Source organism: Morus notabilis, unplaced genomic scaffold (genome assembly GCF_000414095.1).
Source record: "Morus notabilis unplaced genomic scaffold, ASM41409v2 Scaffold348, whole genome shotgun sequence".
NCBI classification, from domain to species: Eukaryota; Viridiplantae; Streptophyta; class Magnoliopsida; order Rosales; family Moraceae; genus Morus; species Morus notabilis.
In genome coordinates, this window is record NW_010361555.1 from 186978 (window position 1) to 209328 (window position 22351).

At 35.5% G+C, this 22351-nt stretch overlaps 5 protein-coding genes across 6 annotated transcripts; 2 read left to right on the top strand and 3 right to left on the bottom strand.

Annotated features, from left to right (window-relative positions):
* The first annotated feature begins 1581 nt into the window (after window positions 1–1581).
* On the top strand, window positions 1582–8713 carry LOC21401566 (F-box/LRR-repeat protein 15). 2 transcript variants are annotated; one of them, XM_024166917.1, is made up of 17 exons: window positions 1582–2476; window positions 3113–3374; window positions 3480–3612; window positions 4284–4380; window positions 4456–4653; window positions 4739–5009; window positions 5095–5193; window positions 5296–5384; window positions 5509–5608; window positions 5700–5870; window positions 6076–6228; window positions 6537–6697; window positions 6820–7018; window positions 7144–7607; window positions 7734–7797; window positions 8113–8199; window positions 8327–8713. In XM_024166917.1, the coding sequence occupies exons 1-17, from the start codon at window positions 2106–2108 to the stop codon at window positions 8405–8407; spliced, it is 3000 nt and encodes a 999-aa protein (XP_024022685.1). In that variant the 5' UTR covers window positions 1582–2105; the 3' UTR covers window positions 8408–8713. The 2 variants fall into 2 exon arrangements, with proteins under 2 accessions (XP_024022685.1, XP_024022686.1); XM_024166918.1 differs by having other exon boundaries at window positions 2434–2476; window positions 3145–3374.
* Window positions 8714–10104: 1391 nt separating this feature from the next.
* LOC21401567 lies at window positions 10105–12664 on the bottom strand. Its single transcript, XM_010100066.2, has 7 exons — window positions 12338–12664; window positions 11829–11868; window positions 11685–11755; window positions 11359–11453; window positions 10889–10956; window positions 10586–10696; window positions 10105–10508 (listed from the first exon to the last, which is right to left on the bottom strand). The coding sequence occupies exons 1-7, from the start codon at window positions 12537–12539 to the stop codon at window positions 10376–10378; spliced, it is 720 nt and encodes a 239-aa protein (XP_010098368.1). The 5' UTR covers window positions 12540–12664; the 3' UTR covers window positions 10105–10375.
* Window positions 12665–13589: 925 nt separating this feature from the next.
* Window positions 13590–15624, top strand: LOC21401568. Its single transcript, XM_010100067.2, has 2 exons — window positions 13590–13774; window positions 14716–15624. The coding sequence occupies exons 1-2, from the start codon at window positions 13702–13704 to the stop codon at window positions 15315–15317; spliced, it is 675 nt and encodes a 224-aa protein (XP_010098369.1). The 5' UTR covers window positions 13590–13701; the 3' UTR covers window positions 15318–15624.
* Window positions 15625–15754: 130 nt separating this feature from the next.
* LOC21401569 lies at window positions 15755–16792 on the bottom strand. The gene has a single exon (XM_024166936.1). The coding sequence runs from the start codon at window positions 16444–16446 to the stop codon at window positions 16114–16116; it is 333 nt and encodes a 110-aa protein (XP_024022704.1). The 5' UTR covers window positions 16447–16792; the 3' UTR covers window positions 15755–16113.
* A 198-nt stretch (window positions 16793–16990) lies between these two features.
* Window positions 16991–19413, bottom strand: LOC21401570 (ylmG homolog protein 2, chloroplastic). The gene is made up of 3 exons (XM_010100069.2): window positions 19019–19413; window positions 18711–18910; window positions 16991–17508 (listed from the first exon to the last, which is right to left on the bottom strand). Exons 1-3 carry the CDS (start codon window positions 19316–19318, stop codon window positions 17259–17261), a joined length of 750 nt encoding a protein of 249 aa, XP_010098371.1. The 5' UTR covers window positions 19319–19413; the 3' UTR covers window positions 16991–17258.
* Window positions 19414–22351: the final 2938 nt, after the last annotated feature.

Sequence of the window (22351 nt, forward strand, 5' to 3'; positions counted from 1 at the left end):
GAGTCAGTCAAAACTTGAATTTATATTTAAATAGTATTTTAATAAAAACTCAATACTGATAGAAAATTTTAATAGGGTATATGGGTCGGATTTTATTCGTCTTTTCGTTGTCAACGCATAGAAAAAAAAATCATCTCAATCATAATTAAAACGAAAAAGTTATAACATTTTTAAGAATAGAAAAAATATTGTTCATTAATTTGAGTTTGAGTTTCTGAATTCGAGTTGAAGGGGAAACTTGAACTCGAATTTTAGTCATAAACTCGAGTTTGAACTCGAGTTTAACTTAAAAGAATAAGAACTCAAATAAAATTGTAACTCGAATTGTCTTTTTTTGAGTTTTCACTCAAAAGAATAAGCCCTTAGTCTTCTTTCCCGTTTATGATATATACATATATTTATTATTTTTTTAATGAGAAAGCTACATTGTTTACCACTTCTGTATTACGTAGTGTTGCAAAGATAACACAAAGATGCGATATCTATGTTTATCACCCATGTTGATGTTACAAATCCTATTTTTCACATTTTGAAAAATCCTACAACAAAAAGCTTCAAAAAAATTGTACAAACAATTATTAACTTATTTGTTATATATATATATATATATATATATAAAGAAATTCAAGGGAAATTTCCAGATACTAAAAGGAATAGCTAGCATTGACTTCTTTGAATCCTATGCCATTTTTCATGTTTTATAATTTTAGTTAGATTTTAACATAGAAAAATTACACTGCTATAGCTGTTTGGCACATAAATTAATCCCCAAATTTTTATTTTTATTTTTACTAAAGTTGTTAATTTCTTTGTTTGCACATAAAAATTCATTCATGCATAGGAGTGTGCAACAAACCATTCAAACTAATTAAATCAAAACGAACTAAAAGAAAACCAAACCAACTAATTAATAATCAGTTTGGTTTAGTTTAAAATTTTTTAAAAACAAATTAAAATTAATTTGATTTGTAGTTTTACCCAAAAAAAAATCAAACCGAATCAAACTAATTTCTATTTATATATATTCTTAAAATTATATGTATTTTATATATTTATTATTTATATTTAAAAAATGTGTTTATTTTAAAATTAAACGATAAAAATTTCTACCATAACTTATTTTTATTTCACTTAGAGATTTCGTTATTGGTCTATTGATATTTACAATTAAGAAATAACAAAATATCTATCATACAAAAAAATAGTACAAATTATAGCTAAAATTTAAGAAGTAATAAAATATTAATTTAAATTTATTAAAAAAACGAATCAAATCAATTATAATTGATTTAATTTCAATTGGATTAGATCTCTTATAAACCGTTTGGTTGGGTGGACGTCTTTACCGTGCATTCTTGTCTATTCATCAGTGGCCGAAGCGGGTCAGGGAATTGTCCGAAAATTCCAAGGAATCAAACATAAAACGCAGTCGTTTTGCAGCCCAAATCTCTCTCTTTGAAAGGGGGGGAAAAAATGCAAACGACAGTGTGCACTTAAATCTCCCTCTGTTTTATTATTATTATTATTGTTTTTTAAGGGGAAATCTCGCTTTCTGTCATTACTATTTTTTGTTGGCTGAAAAGAAGATTATTATTATTTTTTTTCTTCTTTTCCATCTATTGGGTTTTAGAATATTTTGGTGTAATTGTAATTTAGGCATAGACTGTAATCTATATTGCAATTTCCGTTCAAGTACAGAAGTGTACAGAATACAGATTATATCACCGTTTCAAAGATACAAAAAGAAAGCATCCACGGCAAAGCAGCTCACGGGATCCGATCAGATCCGCTAAAACTCTCTCTCCTCTCCTCTCTCTCTCTCTCTCTCTCTCTCTCAACTCTTTCTTCTGTGTATGTGTCTGTTTACATATGCGTATGTAGCTCAATTTCCGTTTCTTCATTTCGAGCAAACTGGAATTTATCAATCGATTTGAAGCTCTTGATTCTAGGGTTTCGCCATCGTCGAGATTGTTCGTTCGATTTCTCCAGGTCGGAATTAGGGTTTTTGATTTGGTCCTAGAAGGGGCTTTCTTTCTTTCTCTCGAAAATGCGTCGGATCGAGAGCTAGGGTTGGCGAAAAAGTTCCGAGCTTTACCCCCGAGTGCATGAAGATTTTGTGCTGCCTATGCTTCAGCGAAGAAGACGAACCTGGAGAGGAAGAATATAGCGCGGAAGCCATGAAAGAGGGCGCTTTCGAGAATGAGGGCAATATCAGAATTACCGAGGAGACCGAGGATGTCCATGGCCGTGACCGTGACGAGAACTTGAGAATGTTCGAAGGGATGGTCGAGGCGGTGCGTGGCGGCGCCCAGTGGGACGACTCGGTCAGCGTCGGCGCTCTCGCCTCCTTGAGAGCCTCGATGAGGACTTCGCGGCGGTCCAAGGGAGAGAGTAGCTCGGGTTCTTCTGCTGCGGCTTCTGAGGACTGTGATCACGACTCTCACCATAAGCGAGCCAAAGTTCACTCCGATTTTCAGTGAGTTCCTCACTCTGTAACATATCTATCCGTAAATTTAGGTTTTTTTTTTTTTTTTTTTTTTTGGGTACTGAGTTTTATGTTCGAGTGTGGGGATACTGCGGATTGAGGGAATTCAGTAAGATTGTGATTTCAAAAAAACACACACACACACACACATATATATATATTCCCTAACAATCTTTATCGACATTGATAGTTTCTTTTTATTTATTTTTTTTTTTTTGGGGAAGAAATAGTTATTTATGATTAATCTAATATCTTTTGCTGTTTGGCGATGTTTTAAGGTTGATTATCAATCCCAAAATTGACATGGTTTCATGATAAAGATTTGATTTTTAATGTGAATAATGGAAACTCAGGATAAAATTGAATCAGATTGTTTGTGAATTCTTACTGTATTATTATTATTATTTTTTTTTTTTGATAAAGCACCGGCAATGCACATGCAGCTTAAGTTTTGTTTTTAAAGAGAATGCTGATCTTTAAAGCTATTTGGCTATGTTGTTAAAGTGGCAATGGAGGTACTGACTGACATTGTTTTACAATGTCATTGCTGGACAGTTGTGTTTGGAGCGTGGAGAATTAATGAACATGTCTGAGAAGTAATATATGATTTGCTCTAATTTCTTGTAGTGAGTGTTGTTATTCAACTGCAATTTCTTCAGTTGCTGGAAATTCTAACTCGTCTGGAGATAGAGATTACGATATTACTCATGGCTCTTTTGTTGCATCCAAGAATGAGATTTTTTATCACACTTTTATGCTGAATAACGTTGATGAAGAGAATCCATTCGACTCTAGTGGTGGGAAAGACAATGAAGGAGATGAGAGTGGCACTACAAAAACAGAAGATTTAGAAGTTCGGATGGATCTTACAGATGACTTATTGCATATGGTACATGTTGCCTTACCTTCTTGCCTTTGAGGAGGCGGTACTTTGTCACTTCTGCTACAAAATTCTGCATCCGCTTTTATTTATCTTTTTCTCTGTTGTCTTCAGGTTTTCTCTTTCTTAGACCACATAAATCTTTGCCGAGCGGCTATAGTTTGCAGGCAGTGGCGAGCTGCTAGTGCCCATGAAGATTTCTGGAGATGTTTGAATTTTGAGAATCGGAACATATCTGTAGAGCAATGTGAGTAAAATTTTTGTGGAACCTGCTATCTTTTCTGTTATTATGTTGCGGTCAACTTGAGACTTTTAGGTGAGAATAGGTGGAAATTTTTAGGAAGAACTATAAATGTAAAAGACCCTAAGAGGAGATAAAAGTTCTCTTGGGAGTTGAGAGGAAAACTGGTGGGACGATCATGCGCTTATATTACATTACATTCCAATACAGAACATTACAAATAATGGAAAATGGATAACAACACTACCACGCAGACACACAATTGCCCTAGACAAATACATGATAAATGCGATATATATGAAGCTAGACAAATACAGGCTTTAAGGAGCATTGTGGGACTTCCTCAAGCAATTCTGATATTCATCAAGTCTTCAAAATTTTGCTTCTGTTCTCTTCTGTTGTGAAATTATGTATCCACCATTTGATGAACACAAGGATTCAAGAGGGTTTGAAATATAGACTTCTAGATCCAAATGGATTTCACTAATTCAAAACTTCTGCTGTAAAACATGTTTGTCTAATTGTCTTACTACAATGTACTGTTCTTGTCCGGGTAGATATCTTATTCTAGTTCTATTACGGTGTTCATATTTTCATGATCTTCTGGTTGAAATACTCTTGTTATGTTTAGATGAAATTTGATGATTGAAAACTCATTTATCAATTTATGATAACAGTTGAGGATATGTGTCGGCGATATCCCAATGCTACGGAGGTTAATGTCTCTGGTTCTGCTGTCCACTCACTTGTTATGAGAGCAATCTCTTCATTGAGGTACATCCTGATTCTGTATGATTCCCAAAGTGTCTCTACTGTGCTAACATATTTTCTTCTGTTTATTATTCCCAGAAATCTTGAGGTTTTAACTCTAGGGAGAGGACAACTGGGGGATGTTTTCTTTCATTCTTTAGCCGATTGTCATGTCTTGAGGAGATTGAATGTCAATGATGCTACACTAGGTAATGGTGTTCAGGAGATACCTATAAACCATGACAGGTTGCGTCATCTTCAGCTGACAAAGTGCCGTGTGATGCGTATATCCATCAGGTGAAAGGCTTCTGATGTTCAACCAATTTGTCATGGGTTTTTAATCTTCCTGTGTGTTTTTTTCTTACTCAAACTTCTTGTTCAGGTGTCCACAACTTGAAACTTTGTCCTTGAAGCGTAGCAACATGGCGCAGGCAGTGCTCAACTGCCCTCTTTTGCATGATCTTGATATAGGCTCTTGCCACAAGCTTCCGGATGCTGCTATTCGGTCAGCAGCTACCTCATGTCCACAATTAGAGTCTTTAGACATGTCAAATTGTTCATGTGTGAGTGATGAAACACTACGTGAAATAGCGCTTACCTGTGCCAATCTCCATGTTCTTGATGCTTCCTATTGCCCGAATATATCTCTAGAGGTTAGTTTTCAAAGGTTTTCACTATTGTTTGGGCAATGATGGTATGCATCTTTGGCTGATATAGTTCTTGTTTTTCCTTTTGAAGTCTGTGAGACTGCCAATGTTGACAGTTCTTAAGCTTGACAGCTGCGAGGGAATAACTTCAGCTTCAATGGCTGCAATATCTCACAGTTATATGTTGGAGGTTTGAACTGTCTTGCATGAAATATTTACATTTTGTGCAATTGGAGCGGTCCTTGAGTGGTTTCGACAGGTTTAAACTTTAATCTAACAAAGTCTTCTGCAGGTTTTGGTGCTTGACAATTGCAGCTTATTGGCTTCCGTGTCTTTGGATCTTCCCCGCTTGCAGAATATCAGACTAGTACATTGTCGCAAGTATGTCTTCTCTTCTCCTTTTTGTCCTCCAAATACCAGGCTTGTTCTTTCCCCCCCAATGAAGGGCTTAAATTTCATTTTTCCTTTCTTCATTTTGTTTGATTTTAATGTCCATCACCTTCAGGTTTGCTGAGCTTAGTTTACGAAGTCTCATGCTGTCATCTATAATGGTCTCAAATTGCCCTCTGCTCCGGCAGATTAACATAACCTCAAATTCACTTCAAGTATGTGCTTTGATTAAACAATTATATTCTTTTATTGGATTTTTGGACCCTTCATTAGAGCGATAAGATGATTGGATTTCATGTGTTGCAGAAACTATCGTTGCAAAAGCAAGAAAGCTTAAACATATTGACATTGCAATGCCAATCTTTGCAAGAAGTGGACCTTACGGATTGTGAATCTTTGACAAACTCTATATGTGATGTTTTCAGTGATGGGGGTGGATGCCCTATGCTGAAATCTTTAATTCTTGCTAATTGTGAGGTTCGTTAATGTCTCTTTTCATTTCACGAATTCTTCATGTCATATTCCTTGAGGCAATATACCCTTTATTTGTTTGCCAGAGTTGTTGCTTTGGGAGGTTTGTGCCATATTGCTTTTCTAATTGATTGGTATCTCATGGAAGTAATTTTACACGGTTATATTCTAATTTCCTTCTTGATGAATGTGATTTTTTCCCTCTTCCCAGAGCTTAACAGCAGTGCACTTCTCTAGCACTTCTTTAGTCAACCTTTCCCTAGATGGCTGCCGGGCAATCACTTCTCTTGAATTAAAATGCCCCTATCTTGAGAAAGTTTCTTTAGATGGTTGTGATCATCTTGAAAGAGCGGAATTTTGCCCTGTAAGTGTTGACTGGTCATTGATTCCTTTGCTGTTATGTAGCTTGTAGACTTTCTTTTAGTTTTTACACGTTGAGAACAGAAATTCTAAAACAATGGGAACTTATATGGGTGATTATTGAATGGTTAAAATTGCTCTTCTGTATAACTAATATTAATGTATCTATGATAACCAATTTATTTCTAATGAGGCCCAGTAGCATTGTCCAGATGCTGCAAGTCATATCTGCTACTGATTCGCCTGTAGAAAATCAGGAGACCTGTTTTTCTCCTTTTTCTTCCAATTAATTTGCCTTCTCCCTTTCTTCAGGTCGGCCTTCGGTCACTAAATCTGGGAATCTGTCCAAAACTGAATGTGCTTGGTATTGAAGCGCCCAATATGGAGTTGCTCGAGCTAAAAGGATGTGGTGTGTTGTCTGAAGCATCCATAAATTGTCCAGTCTTAACATCTTTGGATGCTTCCTTTTGCAGGTTATGTTCTTTCTTTGTTCTGTACTCTTTTGTTTCAACGGCTCCCCATTCTTCCCCTCATTCTCCTTTCTCCTTCTCTTGGGTTGGTGTTGTTAAAACTAAAACATCTGTTCTCGGTTCAGCCAACTCAGGGATGACTGCTTGTCTGCAACAACTGCGTCATGCCCAAAGATTGAGTCGTTAATATTGATGTCATGCCCATCTGTTGGCTCTGATGGACTTTACTCATTAAGCTGCCTTCAACATTTGACTGTGCTTGATTTATCCTACACATTCTTGACAAACTTGCAACCGGTCTTTGAGTCATGTGTGAAACTGAAGGCAAGTTTTTGTGTACATTGAGCAGCACAAATTTAGTTTTCTTTTGTAAAAAAGTTTTGTCAATTGTGATGTTGCTTACTAATCAATATTTTGTGGTATTTACGTGTGCTTATTCCTTTTTTTAGGTGTTAAAATTACAAGCATGCAAGTATCTGACCGACTCATCCCTGGAACCTCTTTACAAGGAAGATGCTCTACCATCTCTTCAAGAACTGGATTTGTCTTATGGAACCCTTTGTCAGTCTGCCATTGAGGAGCTTCTTTCGTGCTGTACACACCTTACTCATGTGAGCTTGAATGGCTGTGTGAATATGCATGACCTGAACTGGGGTTGTAGTGGGCATCTTTCTGAACTGCCCAGTATTTCTGTCCCATCTGACCTGCTTTCACCTGGAAGTGACCATGAAGCTATTCAGCTGCCTAATCGCTTGCTGCAGAACCTCAACTGTGTCGGTTGTCCAAATATTAAAAAAGTTCTTATTCTGCCAGCGGCGCGTTGTTTCCATTTGTCATCACTTAACCTTTCTCTGTCCGTTAATCTGAAGGAAGTTGATCTTGCTTGTTTCAATCTCTGCTTTCTTAATTTGAGGTGAAAATTTTATTCTTATGTTCATATGGTGAACTTAGCTTCTTTTTTTATTATTTTGATTTCTTGTTTTTCTTTGTGATGTTCCAATGTTTGATTTTTTATTCTCTCACTTTTATGTATATTCAGCAACTGTTACGCTTTGGAGGTTTTGAAGCTTGAGTGTCCTAGATTAACTAGTCTCTTTCTTCAGGTATGCAACTTTGACTTGTTTCGTGTCCTTGCTCTGTGTACAAGTAGATTACTCCAAAATTTATGTTTTGCACCACTTTCTTGTGGCTGCTGCTGGTAATGAAGGTGATTGTTTTTTTTCCTTGATAATAAACAAAAGTAATCACCAGGATTAATCCCTTAAAAATGCTTGGGTTCCTTCATTTAAGCTTTGTATGTACACATGCATATACATTATTTCGCTTGTTCAGTTATTGTTGTCAACTTCCCCGAACTCCATCCCGTTATATGCTCTTTCAGTCTTTCTGATAATCTTTTCTGAATGTGCCTTCATTAGTCTTGCAATATTGATGAAGAAGCAGTAGAAGTTGCCATATCCAAATGTGGCATGCTGGAGACCCTTGATGTCCGCTTTTGTCCCAAGGTCAGAGCATCCTCCTCTCTCTCTCTCTCTCTATATATATATATATATATATTATGTGTGCGTGTGTATGTACTTGTATAACGGAAAACAAAAGTGACTTACCTGGCAAACCAAAAAAAAAACACAGATATGCGCAATGAGCATGGGGAGGTTACGTGGGGCATGCTTGAGTTTGAAGCGAATTTTCAGCAGCTTGTCACATTCGTAATAAGCAGTAGAACTTGTTTTTTAATCTCGGAGGCTTCGTGTCACTAAGTTTACAGGCGGCAAAAGCAGCTTCGGTGATCTAGCCCGCTTGGTCTCCTGTATTGTAAATTGGATGTCGCCTATTTATGATGTTGTTTGTTCGAGTATATAGGAGGTATTTGATGTAGCTGTCTGTGTAATGTTACAATAAATTGTTTGTTTATGTTTAAATCATTGTTTGTTCATCACAAATTCTTTTTTCCCCCCCTCTTTTTATTTTTATTTTTATTTGAACGGATGGAATCCAATACAAAACTCTAATTGTTTCGTTGCTTGGTGTATAGGTATTTGAAGTAGTTTAGCCTCTGTAAAACGACACAATTATTGTCCTAAAAACAAAAGGCAAAAACACATGAAAGTTTGGCATGAAGCATGACTCTAAGTTTTTGTCAAAAGAAGAAAAAGTTGCAATAATCTGCTTTGCTATTCGTCTTCTTCGACCTTTTCTTATCAAATTTCTCTTCCTTGTGCTTGTTTTATTTATTTGTTTTACTCTAGCCTAGGTAGTATTCTTGAGGGTGTCTTTTTATTTTTTTATTTATTTTCATTTTTATAGAACATATGATTGTCTTCCGATTTGTGTCGAGATGTTAGTGTATCTAAATTCTGAAAAGGCTTTGAATGCTAAACAGCAACCTACAAGATTGGTATTGAGGGTAGTTTCCTTCTCTAGCAGGCTTTTAGCATGGCATTCAAAGCCAATAATAACATATTAATAATAATAGTAATAATAAAATTAAGAGAAAAGTTATCATAACTTATTCTATCACTTTTTTTGTCATTCTCTCCGTCATTCTTTTTGTCGCTCTCTTCATTCACTGTTTAACATATAAACTTTGTGATCTCATTTTTTGCTTAAATAATAGTATATTATATTAGTAGAGTGCACATGTCAAATAAGAAAACATAAAATGAGTTAGTATAATCTATGTGAACAGTGAATGAAGAGTGGCAAACTGAGTGATAGAAAAAATAATGTTAGCATTTATCTAATAAGAGAAATGATGATAATAGGTATTTTGCACGGTGGTTACATAATATGTAAATTAAAGGAAAAAAAAAAAAGAAGCGAATGTCTTGCGTAGAAGTGAGTCAAAATCAAAGGGGCCATTTGGTAATTTTTCACCTGAGTGTGAAAATAAAAATGAAAATATTTTTTGTATGGTTTCTTAGAGATTTTTTTAAGAATAAAAAGGTGAAATTGTATTTAAATATGTTTTTAAAAATGTGTATTAAGTTATAGTCTTAGAAAATGATAATAAAAATGCAAAAATAATTTTCAACAATTTTCCATTTAAAAAAAACCATTTACACGTTATTTTTTGTTTTCATTATCATTTTCAAAGTATTTACTAATTAAATACGGTTTAAAAACCGTTTTCATTTCCCTACTTAAAAGACATGCATAAACGTTTTAAAACACAAAAGAATACAATACCAGACGACACCCTTGTTTCCTTTTTTTTTTTTTCACAAAGGGGACAAAATTCTGGAGGATGAACACCATGGCGTCGCACTTAACACGATAGTGAAAACGATGTTATTTAGCCAAAAGAAAGATATATTGTACGAGAACGAACGACGTGCACTCCGCACGATAAACGACATCAAACTTTTTTAACAATGAACTCAGACTTCCAACTCCAGCGACATCAAACCTTGGGAAAAAAGGATGTCGTTTATTTTAAATAAAACAAAAAAAAAAACTCAAATGCACGGCAAACCTCAACATTTATCATGCTTTTATGCTAATACACTATACGAAATTAAAAGTTTACGGAAAAAAAAAAATGCCGTTCTTCTCTTACTATGTTACCATCCCTTTCAGAATACAGACCGGTGTAGTCGTTTCCTCTCTCTCGTTGAGTTGCCATTTTGGCCAGTAGGTATCGTTCTTAATTATTGTTAGAGCAGTATTTCACAGACGAATTCATAGAATTGATTCCAACTGCTGGAGTTCCGGGTCAACAACATCGCTATTGATCTCTTCGTCGGAGTTTCTATATGAATCCGCGATCGCCAGCCCTTTATCCAGCACATCCGGAGGCACAGTTTTGAGGAGGCTGTTAAAAGGAAACCCCTTTTAGAAATTGTGAAACTTCTTGGTGTAAAGAAATAACCAATAACAACAACGAATTACCCGTCCAAAGAATCAAGGGCAACATTAATCTTTGCCTTCATTGACTTGACTGAAGCTTCTGGGTCGTTTCTTGATGCGTGCAAAAGCAAGGAGTCAAGTTCCTCCAAGGCCCTTCAGAAGCAGATATGTCACTTATATCATACTGGATGGCTGATATCAACAACAAACTAATGGACATTCTTGGTTGAATCTTCATTTTTAATTGTTGCAGTTTAGTTATTCTTCTGTTTAAACCAGATTAGATTCTATAGTTCTCGGTTTTAAGTCCTATCTACATAAATACCAGAAAGTGGCAGTGGGTACCTGAGACATTGGTCAACATCGTTAAAAGCAGTTTTACCATTTCCACTCTCTGAAGCATATTGTGCTACCTAAAGTGCAGAAGAAAATTCCCAAAGCTCTTAGGAACTCATGAACATAAAAACTGCCATAAAGCAAATGGAAATAAGCATGCATAGTGATGATGCTGATATATTTTCTGTATCGCATAGTGACAACAACAACAGAGCCCCAGACAACATGATAGCAAAAAGTACAGCGGCATCTCTGTCAAAAAATTCTATGTACAAATATACATATTTGTCAACACAAATAAGAGCTTGAACCCATACGTTGAGGAAATCAACTAAGAAAGGAGAAGATCAAGGGACCAGAGCAACCAACCTAGTTGAATTTGGTATAAAGCATAAAAAGGTACTTCGAATTTGGAAGAAATCTAGGAAACTCGTACATATTAAGGGCGATCGAAAGATCAAAACACGAGGAATGCTTACCGCACGTATATTTACACGAAGTGAAGCTGCGGGGCCAGAACGAAGTAGAGATCGAAAAGAAGCATATTGAGGCTGATCTCCTTCCAATAATTTATCTGCAAGTTTAAGAGAATACTAAATTTAAGAAGAGCTTGAAGACTGATCATCAGACAGTCTCAGTTACTAATAGTTGGACAGGTATACAATTTACTTGGTCACAATCCAAGACATAAAAATGATCTGAAATCAAGCAAAATTGGAAATAAGCCACTTGTTGCAACTCCTAGCAAGCGGAAACTAAATTTGAGGTAAAAAAAAAAAAATCTCGGTGAACAAAAATCAATTACCCAAGTCCTTAATCTGCAACTGGCTTAATATCAAAGCTGGTACATAAGCGTCCAAGGGATCAAGCCTTTTCCTGGTTACAATATTTTAGGAGAATTAGTGCTTTTGGAAACCATAAGTTACTACTAAAACTGTTCAGTAATTACCTTTTCACATATCTATCAAAAATGCTACCCGCAATAGCGTCTGCAGAAAAACACAAAACAACAATCATAAGACTTGTGTTTGCTTGCCGAGAAAATTTACAGGCTCCCACTCAACTGATCCACATAGCCCAAATTAATAACTACATTAACCGAAAAAAAGTTGATCTTTTTGGACTTTGGACAGCCAGTTTAATTCACAACTATAATGATCCCTGAAAAAGTGCTAACTTCCGCTATCCTCAAATAGTTGGTCTACTCACATTATGATCCGTTTGTTTATCAGGAAGACGCAAGAACATCTATCAAAACATTAATTCTGTCTCAGAATTTCTCTTCTGAAACCATACAAAACCAAAACTTTATCCTAACAGATGAAAAATAAAACTTCAATTATCTAGCAGCACCTCTGTTTGATTCCTTTTCACTAATTAGCATGAAGCAAGAAATATATCGACTTGGAAAAAGTTTTCTCGCAAACCAAACAGATGGATGAAAGAGAGAATTCGTACGATGAGGGATAAGGAGAGAGTGAGAGAGAACGAGAGAAATGGAGACCAATCGTCGACTCTCCCGCCAATCAGAGGGCGAAACCGACGCGTACGTCACCGGCCGACACTTCTTCACTTTTCCGGCGAAATTACGACGCCAAACCGACAAATTGTGCGGAGGGTTCCCAACTCTCGACATCGCCATAGCCATCGCCAACATCATCAGAGCATCTCACCGACCGAGTTCTCACTCTCGCCATTTCGCCCTGTCCCCATTACATTATCCGTTCGCCTCTCCTTACCATCAAACAATTTCGGTGTATGAAACTACTCATTTACCCCTACATATTTCCGGAATTCACAAGTGCGTTAGTTATGCCTCGGCTGACGGTGGGTGACAATTATTATTATCATTTTATTGGGTTAATTCTCTTTTCAGTCCCCAATCTACACTCGATTTTTTTTTATCCCTGATTTTAAAACATTTGAGAACAAGTCCGGGAACGAAGGTGTTATTTAGTACAAGGGTTCTGAACCGAAACTATGATTCTGATTCAGAGTCAGCATTTATTTATAAAAAATAAAAAATGATTCTACTTTGATTCATTTAGAATCAGTATTTTATATTTAAGATTTGAATTTTGATGTGATGTTTTGAACCATGAATCATCTCTAATTCTAAAATCACTATCCCTTAGTTTTAGGTGGTTCAAACCCCTGATTATGATTTCAGAATCATGATTTAGACCCAAAATCATGAATTATGGTTATGGTTCTAAAATCAAAACTAGAATCACCCTGGTTTGAACCCTCATACTAAACGAACCCTAAAGTTATCCAAAATTAACCATTTTTTTATGTTTTAACTATTAAAATCTGGATTGAAAAAGATACAAATTATCGTACCTAACATGGAAAATTATAAAATTAAACTTTGCTAAGTTGCAGACTTTGCAGTCATATAGACAGAACATTACTTTGGCTCGTTTAGTTCGATGATTCAAATTTTTAATTCAAGTTGAAATGTGACTTTATGTGAGAATTTTTTATTGCAGTAAAAAAGTTAGATGTGACTATTTCTAAGAGCTTTTTACTATAACAAAACTCGAATCGGTGAAATGAACGGGGAATAGTTGTATAAATCAAAGGACTTATTTTGAAAAGTTTTAGAAGTTAAGAACTAATATAAAATTTAACTTATAATTCATAGACAAAATAGAATTAGCCATATTTTATTTTTAGAATAAAAAAAAAAAAAATATATATATGTTATCTTTAAGTATAGTACACACTGGATTTGAAGTCGACTTACCACTGACTCATCTTCTCTCTTCACATATCTGATCTCTCTCTCTCTCTGTGTTGAAAGTAGAAGACCAGCTTCAATGGCGAAAATTGCGTGGCCTATTCTACTTTCTCTTCTCTTCCTCTCCGCTGCTGTTGCTTCTAACACCCATGGTATTTCTTTGTCTGTTTTTTTTTTTTCTTTTTTGGGTCCAAATCTGCATTTTCTTTTCTTATGGATTTGTGCATTTCCAAGGTTTTGAGTCTAGTGTTAAGATTTCGATAATGTGGATTTTAGAAATGTGTTTGTGTGAGATATCAAATGCTGGATCTGCTTTGACGACTCCTAGAATCTAGAGTCCTCTGTTTTATCATTTCCGTCTTCGATTTTTCTTGCTTATATTCTTTTCTCTGCCATTTGGCATTTTTGCGTAGTTCTATGTTGATCTCCTTGATTAAGATCAATCGGTGTCTTCAGTTTTATCTTTGCAAAAGCGATTAAAGAAAAAAAAGAGACAATCTAGTTATAATTTGACCCAGAAATGACGGAATAAAGAAATTTGAGAGCTTCACTATCATTTCATTTTTATTATTATTTTCTTGAGGGGCGAGTGGAAGTACATTACTTGGAAAATCAGCATTCTTTATGAAAGCCGAAAAGGAATTATCTTTTCTTGTGGTTTGTGAGCGTATTTGCATTTACTAACCTTTATTTAGGCTTGAACAAATCCCAGATTGGACTATACTTTGCGCATGATTATTTTGCTTCATGAAAATTTGGTTTTTGAGTTTTGACCTTTGAATAATGTGTTTCACTGGCCTTTTCCATCCAACTTATTGTGTAATGAGTGTTTTTCTATACGTATGTAGATTTATAAACCCACACACTGATTCAATAGGGCATATTACTAAGCTCTTGGTATTCTTTGTGCTTACAGTCTCCCGACTTATTCGTACCTTTCTCGGTTTAATTAAGCCTTGTAACTTTTAATCATTTAGCTTTCTTGGATTCAATTCAACTTTCATTCTGTTGTGTGCACTCAAATTTGGTTGCTTATTTTGTGCTCAAAGGAATTGCATTTGGCTTTTCTGACAACATCAATAAAAACTTGCAGTGAAAGTTACTGATAATCCCGCGGATCAGTTAGTTGCGGAGATTGACGCAAATAGAACTGCACACAAGTCGTCGTCCCTCTATAGCAATCAAGGTCTGGCCTGCATAGCTCTCCAGTACATAAAAGCCTACCAAGGTGATTGTGGCGCGGTAGGAGGGTCAGACGCCAAGAAGCCTTCCGATTCCTTATTTGCTGAAACTTTCGCCCCCAATTGTGGCGTTGAGGTCTCAACCCTCTCTCCGCTCACCGGCCGTTTGCTCGGCTGCCAGTCTCATTATGTCAGCCCTCAGAAAGCATTTTCGGAAATCCTGATGAAAAATGAGAAGAGCTTAGAGATAGTCTATAGCAAGAATCATACTGAAGTGGGAGCTGCTGTGAGTGGCTCTGATGGAGGGGGCCCCTATTTCTGGTGTGTCTTGTTTAGCGGTGGCAAAAAGAACAGCAGCTTTGTTCTAGCGGGAAGTGTGGCAAAAATAACAAAGCCCGGATGCTTCAGTGGCGCTAATGATGTGTGTAGCGCCGGCGATTGGTCCAGAAGCATTCACTTGTGGCAATTTGTTGTTACGGCTTTGGCTGCAGTGGGATACGCCTTCGCGTTATGATCATGTCTTGTACGAATCCGAAGTACTGTTATTTCAATTGATTTGGAGGCCTCTTTTCTTTTTGTTTGTTGCATTCATAGGCTTGGCCTCAGTTGTATGTTTGCTATTTCTCATTTTGATTGGATGTAGAGAGTGTAAGTGCGAGATCCACGCCATTCATTTCTTCAGTTCTCTTCACGGTGTAAAATTATGTATTGCATGGATTTTCTAAGGATGATAAACTCTTGTTTTTCGGCTCTGAAAATCCAAGCATCAGCGTTAACTAGCCAAATTTGCTTTCCTCGCCACCTATTTAGTACTGCTTTCATCTTCTTTGGATTCCTCTAATAGATATGCATTTTTTTTTTCTTTTTGTTTCCGCATATTGAAATTACCGTCCGAACTGCATAAAATAATGTTCTTAGAACAAAACCAAGCTAAACAACTATGCAGAGGTGAAGTTCACGATTTATAAACAGATTGTCGTGATTTGTGATTATCTTAATCACGCGCAAATTACTTTAGTACAACGACTCTGAAACGGTTAAAGAAGCTTAAACAAGTTAAATACTGCGCGAGTTCTGATGACTAATTCCCGGAAAACATGTCCACAGAAAGAGTCAATACAGCAATATCTAAAAGTTGAAATATTTGTTACCTTTAGATCTAAAAGGGCTTTGTATTTTAATCCAAACGGGAAGAAACAAAGAACTTAAAAACTTGATAAAGAGAGAGATACAAGAAATACGATTTGTAAAACTAGGAAGCCACTTATTCTTCCTAATTACCAGTTGAACAGAAACTCCGTCCAAGTACCTTAGAGATGCTTTAGACTGATAACCAGAGCCAGAACCAAGAGAATTACAAGAATCCCACAAGAAGAACCACCAACCCTGTGAATCCAGTAAGGATCAAACCTGGTGAAGCTTCTGTCCAAGAAGAGGGACAAGGCTATGGCCGAGATCAGGAGTAAGAGCAAAAGAGGCAACGAAGAGACCAAGCTTATGGAGGCCTCATTGAGATCTGAATCGTCCGCCTCTCTCCGATCAATGTAGAGCGGAGAAAGCACAGCAAGAAGGGCCAGGCCTATGGCCACCAATCTCTCGTACGAAGAAAACCTGCTTTTCCTCCATGTAGCTCCAAGCTCCATTCAGATTTCAGAGCTTCTAGAGAACTCAGATTCCACTAAAAAATGCAATCTGACCACCAAATTTAACCCTGATTCGTTTGCTTTTCTAGAGGGAATACAACACAGTGTTGATTACTAGCTTGACATGTTTTCAGTCGACCACTGTTTTTCTCCGTAACATCAATGATTTTTAAGGTCATATAAAGTAAAAATGAATAATTACTAAGTGGGGTTGAAGGGGCTGTGATGAGAGGGTCCCTCCGCTTAGACTTTTGAACTCTCTACCGTCTATCCCTTCGAATCGAAATAATTATCTTTTGCCATAAAAACTTACTTTAGGATTTTCTATAATCTACTGGGGAAAAAAAGTTACTTTATACTCCCCAAAGAATGCTTTCTGAAACCAGGAGATGATAAAATAATTTCAGGCGTTAGAATCGACAGCTTAATCGTGAAGTTTCGGAGTGATGAGATACTATAAATGTGAACAAGCTCCTGCAAGGAATAGACAACTCTCCATTAACAAGAATATATATTTGGTGCTGCCTACAGTTCCATAATAGTCTGGAATCAGATTCCACATGTGCCTCGGTATTCCTCAAAATTCGCACACATCCATAAAGTCTGCGTTTACATAAATTAACAAATGAAGTCTTCCAAACCACTATGAGTGAACAATACAGGATCAAAAGAAAAAAAAAAATTTTTTTTTTTTTTTGAGAGAAGCCATTCATATCTCTACCAGGTCAGAGATACCAAAACAATTTTGGGCTGTGCCTGATATGAAACTTTGAAAATGGTAAAAGCGTTACATGTTAAGATGGGAAGAATATCTAGCTCTTTGTTCCGTTTCCACCATGAAGCCTCCGCATCCATTTCTTCTCCGAAGAAGTGAGATCGGAAAATGATGAAGAACAAGTCTGTTGGTTTGATTCCGCGGCGGGAAGTTCAGCAGGAAGAGCAGCAGCAGTGCTAGTAAAGGCGTTAAGAACAAGGAATGCCAGAATGGGAGAGAGGTCCAGTGTCCCTCCTAGTGGTGGAATGATCCCACGGAATATGTTCAAGTATGGGTCACAAATTGTGCTGCATTTTAGGTATAGTTATTGCATTAGCATTCACTTTAACCAACCATGTTTAAGCACTATGGTACTAAAATCATGGACTAATAGTGATAACCATTTAAACTACATACTTTTTTTTTATGACATCCAAATTATAACTTGGGCTACTTTGGTACAACTTTTGTAACTTCTAATGCGCATAACACGATATAAGTAGTAATGTTAAGTAAAAAGTGCATAAACACATCTTGCACAAACAGTATTACTAGATACTCAGAAAAGCTTAAGGCCTCATTCATTTCACTAATTCGAGTTTTGTTACAGTAAAAAATTCTCAGAAACAATCACATCTAACTTTTTACTACAGTAAAAAACTCACATAAAGTCATCTCAACTCGAATTATCAAACTAAACGGGTCCTAAATGTTTACATTTTTTTACTTCTGCTTCTACATTTAATTCTTCTTTTGCTATTCCAAAGCCTCACATTTTTTGGGTCAATTTAGGCATCGTTCATTTCGCCAATTCGAGTTTTCAATTATAAGTTTTTTCAGTTAAAAACTCTCAGAAAATATCACATCTAACTTTTTCTGCTACAGTTAAAAGCTCTAAGAAAATGTCACATCTCAACTCGAATTAAAAATTCAAATCCGCGAAGCGAACAAAACCTTAGTAGTACTATAGATTTTAGAAAAAATTTTGTTAGCTATGCTGAAAAAAAACAACTAATATAAAAAGTAACTAAGTGTTTAATAAACTGTAATTATATAAGTATTAATTCTAAAGGTATTATGAATATTATAAAAATTTTATTAATTATACTTCAATGTGATTATTTCACAATTTAGAAGCCAAAATTGTCTTTAGACTGCTTCTGATTTTAACTGTAAATTCTTTAAAAATTCTTTAAGAATCATAAAATTAAACACAAATTTCAACTATAAATGACTAGAGAATTAATTTTGAGCTCCAAAAATTACTACCAAACATACCCATTGTCAAGTAAATCCAAGGCGCGCACGCACCAAAGAACTTCTATTTTTTCTTAATTGCATCCCGCGGAACTAAAACCCAAAGCTCAAATATAAAGGCGTCTTGTGTTTTCACTCAAAAAATTTTAAATTTCTGTTCTAACTTACGAACCAAACGACACAAAAGTAACTCGCTCATCTACTAAACATCAATTGAACTAAATTCAAGACAATGTTTGGGAGTATTTCAAACCTGAGAGGGCTAACGATGAAGGGAGGGACGTTAGGGAACCAGGTCAAGACGAGCCTGACAATGAGCACCGTGTTGTAAATGTTGAGGAAATTGATAATTCCATTCGCAACTACAAGTCCAGCCACGGAATCGCCCGGTAGAACCGCGGCGAAATTGTGACTCGATATGGAATTAACATTCCTGTAGCTTCTGCAACGAATCTGAAGGAAGTAATCAATCACGCCAATTCAAACAAAGCTTTTGCCTTTTCCAGACAAAAACAGAGAAATATATATATATATATATATGTATGTATGTATATAGTTCACCTGGTGGCAGAAACTGTGGAATTCGTGGGGCAAAGAGAGAGCTTTCTGGAGAAGCGGATTCTGAGAAGCAAACGAGTGAAAAAATCTGAGACATTTTGTGGCGGCGGAGGCGATTGAGCTTTGTAGATGATCGCCGATGAGGAGGATGTTCGGAGGACCAAAATTGGGCTTCTTAGACGATAATGGTGATCTGAGAAAGGGGTCGAATTTGGCGGAAGAGAGTAACAGTCCGCAGTTGGTGACGAAGTTGGAGGCCGTGTGGTTTGAGTTGTCGGAGGACGAGGACTCGCTCGGAGCCATTTTTAGAGTGCTCTAAGCTCTCTCACTGCAAAAGGGCTATGTGACGCTGAAGAAGGAGATAACGCATAACGCGTGGATCAGGAAAAGCGGGACGTGACGAGATATCTGGATATCCGTGGACCGTTGGGGTTGTGCTTCTCCATACGACGACGTTTTCTTACATGTTTTTGACCTTTTGACCTTTTGTTTTAATTCCTCTCTAAGCAGTGGGAGGAACGTGAATGTGTTTATTTTATATTCACCCTCCCTCGAAAAGTAAATAAATACTCATTATAGTCACTCCCTTAGTCTGCGGACTGTACAAAATAACCGTAAATTGAGCAGCATTGATAATAATTGACCGAAACTGACTAAAGTAACGGGTGCCATGGCAACACTAATTTTTTAGTCGGTTAACCGAATCGAGAATACAATCTTAAATTATACCATATTCACTTCATCGATTTGAGTTTAAAATTTGAGTTTTATTACAGTAAAAAGCTCTCAGAAATAGTCAAATTTAACTTTTTTGCTACAGTAAAAAGTTCTCACATAAAATCACATTTCAACTCAAATTATAAACTTGAATTAGTAAAGTGAACAGGCTTAGCCTTTTATTTTACTAAATTCGAACTAACTTTTTTAAAAACATTTAAAATATTTTAAATAATATTAATAGTTTAGTTCACTTTAGCCTAGAGTTTTTTTTCTCCTTTCTTTTCTCAATTTGCGACGCCCCTTCTGTCTGTCTTCCTTGGTCCTTTCATATTTGAACCCAAACACCTCCCAGGCTCCCAAATCCCACTGTCTGTAACTTGTTGGCACTTGATAGGACTTCCGGCCTCCCCCTTCCCCCCTATGGCCTGGCCTCGTCCCTCCTTGTCGCTTTGAAGCGCCCACCGCACCGTGTATGTTCTCTGCCAATTTGGTCATCGTTCCTCATGTAAATTTTCATTTTTTTTCTATTTGAAATAGAATGAGGATTAACCATTATTTGAAATAGGACGAGGATTAGCCGATTAAGTAGGGAGAAGAATTGTGAAAAATTGAAAAGCTAAAAAATTGAACCGAACTGACTGACTTTGTATGATTTAGTTAAGCCATAATTTTTCCTTTTCTTGAACGGTTTCAGTTTTAATTTTATGCAAAAAAATAAACTTTCGATTTTGATGACCGACCGAAGCAAGACCGGCGAAAACCGACTAATGCATATCTCTACTTAGTCCCTTATATATTTGTGTTTAATCACATATTTCTAACACTATCAAAAAATAAATAAATGCATATTTTAAAGAGGAATAAGGTAGTATCCTATTCATTTAAAAAAAAAAAAATAGGGTGCAACTCGTCAATAAACTAATACATCAGTTAATAGAAAAAGATTCAGAATTTCGATGTTGGCACCTTCCTTTTGCTTTATTTCGTTGGACTAATCACACTTCATCTTCAATTATGACATGTTCTCATTTTACAAAAATAACAACTACATCATATTAGTCTACATAAACGGTGACAAAATATTCATTTTATTGGTTTACAAGTTAACTGTGACAAATCACGTGATAACGCGTGCTCAATTGTCCAAATACATTTTAAAAAGGAAAACTAGTAATCATAAATTGGATACTCTGGTTCATAAATAAAAGTGTAATCTCCTTTAATGGAACCCAAAATATTAGTGGATGTGATTCTATTTTTAATGAATGAAACTTGATGATTCGATGAATGAACCTTGTTTCCTAGGGAACCTTTTATAACGTGAACAAAATGTTAGTGTTATTGATATTTTTTTTTTTTATAAGGAATGTCAGATTAACAAAATATTAGTGTCATTGATAATTTAATGAATGAAACTTGTCTCCTAGGATGTTTCCTTAAACAAAATGTTATTAGATGCCGTGAAATTCGTCATAAAAAGCATTGCCATTGTACCCTTTTTTTAGATTGTCTTGCACTTTTATTTATTTTTTTTACGAAAATAGGTCAATATGAAAAACTTAAGAAAATATATAGGCTAATTTTTAATTATAAAAATTAATAGGTAATAACTTGTCAAGTTATTGTTCATAACTAGATAAGTTATAGATAAACTTGTCAAGTTATGGTTCATAGTCAGACAAGTTATGGACAAAAACTGTGAATTATAGACAATAACTTATCAAGTTATGGTCCATAACCAGACAAGTTATGGACAAAAATAATAATTTGATATATTTATTAACTTATGTAAACTATTAACTTATTAATTTTAATTCATCTCAAGTCTTAACCTATTTATCTCTTTCTCTCTTTTTTTTAAACGCAGTCCAGGAGATTTGAACTCTATCCCTCACAATAGAGTTAACGTGGTTTTATGTTAGATTATGTTTGTGACCGATAAACCCACTTTGAGTTTGAGTTGGACCTTATATTATCATTTTTTTTTTATAATTTTGGTAAATACTTTTTAAAAATGTATAAATCAAAATTTTTTCTCTTTATTCTTAATTTATAACCTTTTTAGTTAAATAATTATATTAATAAAAAATTATTTATCAAAACTAAAAGATAAAAATAATAGATTTTCTATTTTTTTTAATTTAAACAGAGCATGCGGCCATACCATAATTTTTTTTTAAAAATTGAATAAAAAAAATATGACCATAAAGTAAACTGATTGGCCTGAAGTGGGTCACTAGTGAGGCCATAGCGTCTATTTTTTAATATAAAGAAACCAGCCTCTGATATTTTTATCATTCCATCATTTTATCATGAGATTTGTTAATAAAACGTGGCGAATTACATCTCAACCACTCTTAAAGGCTTGTTCTTTTGAGTGAAAAATTAAAAAAAAATAATTCGAGTTACAACTTTATTCGAGTTCATATTTTTTTAAGTTTAAACTCGAGTTCAAACTCGAGTTTAGGACTAAAACTCAAGTTCAAGTTTCCCCTTCAACTCGAGTTCAGAAACTCGAACTCAATTTAATGAACAGTATTTTTTATATTCTTAAAAATGTTATAACTTTTTCATTTTAATTTTGATTGAGATGATTTTTTTTCTATACGTTGACAA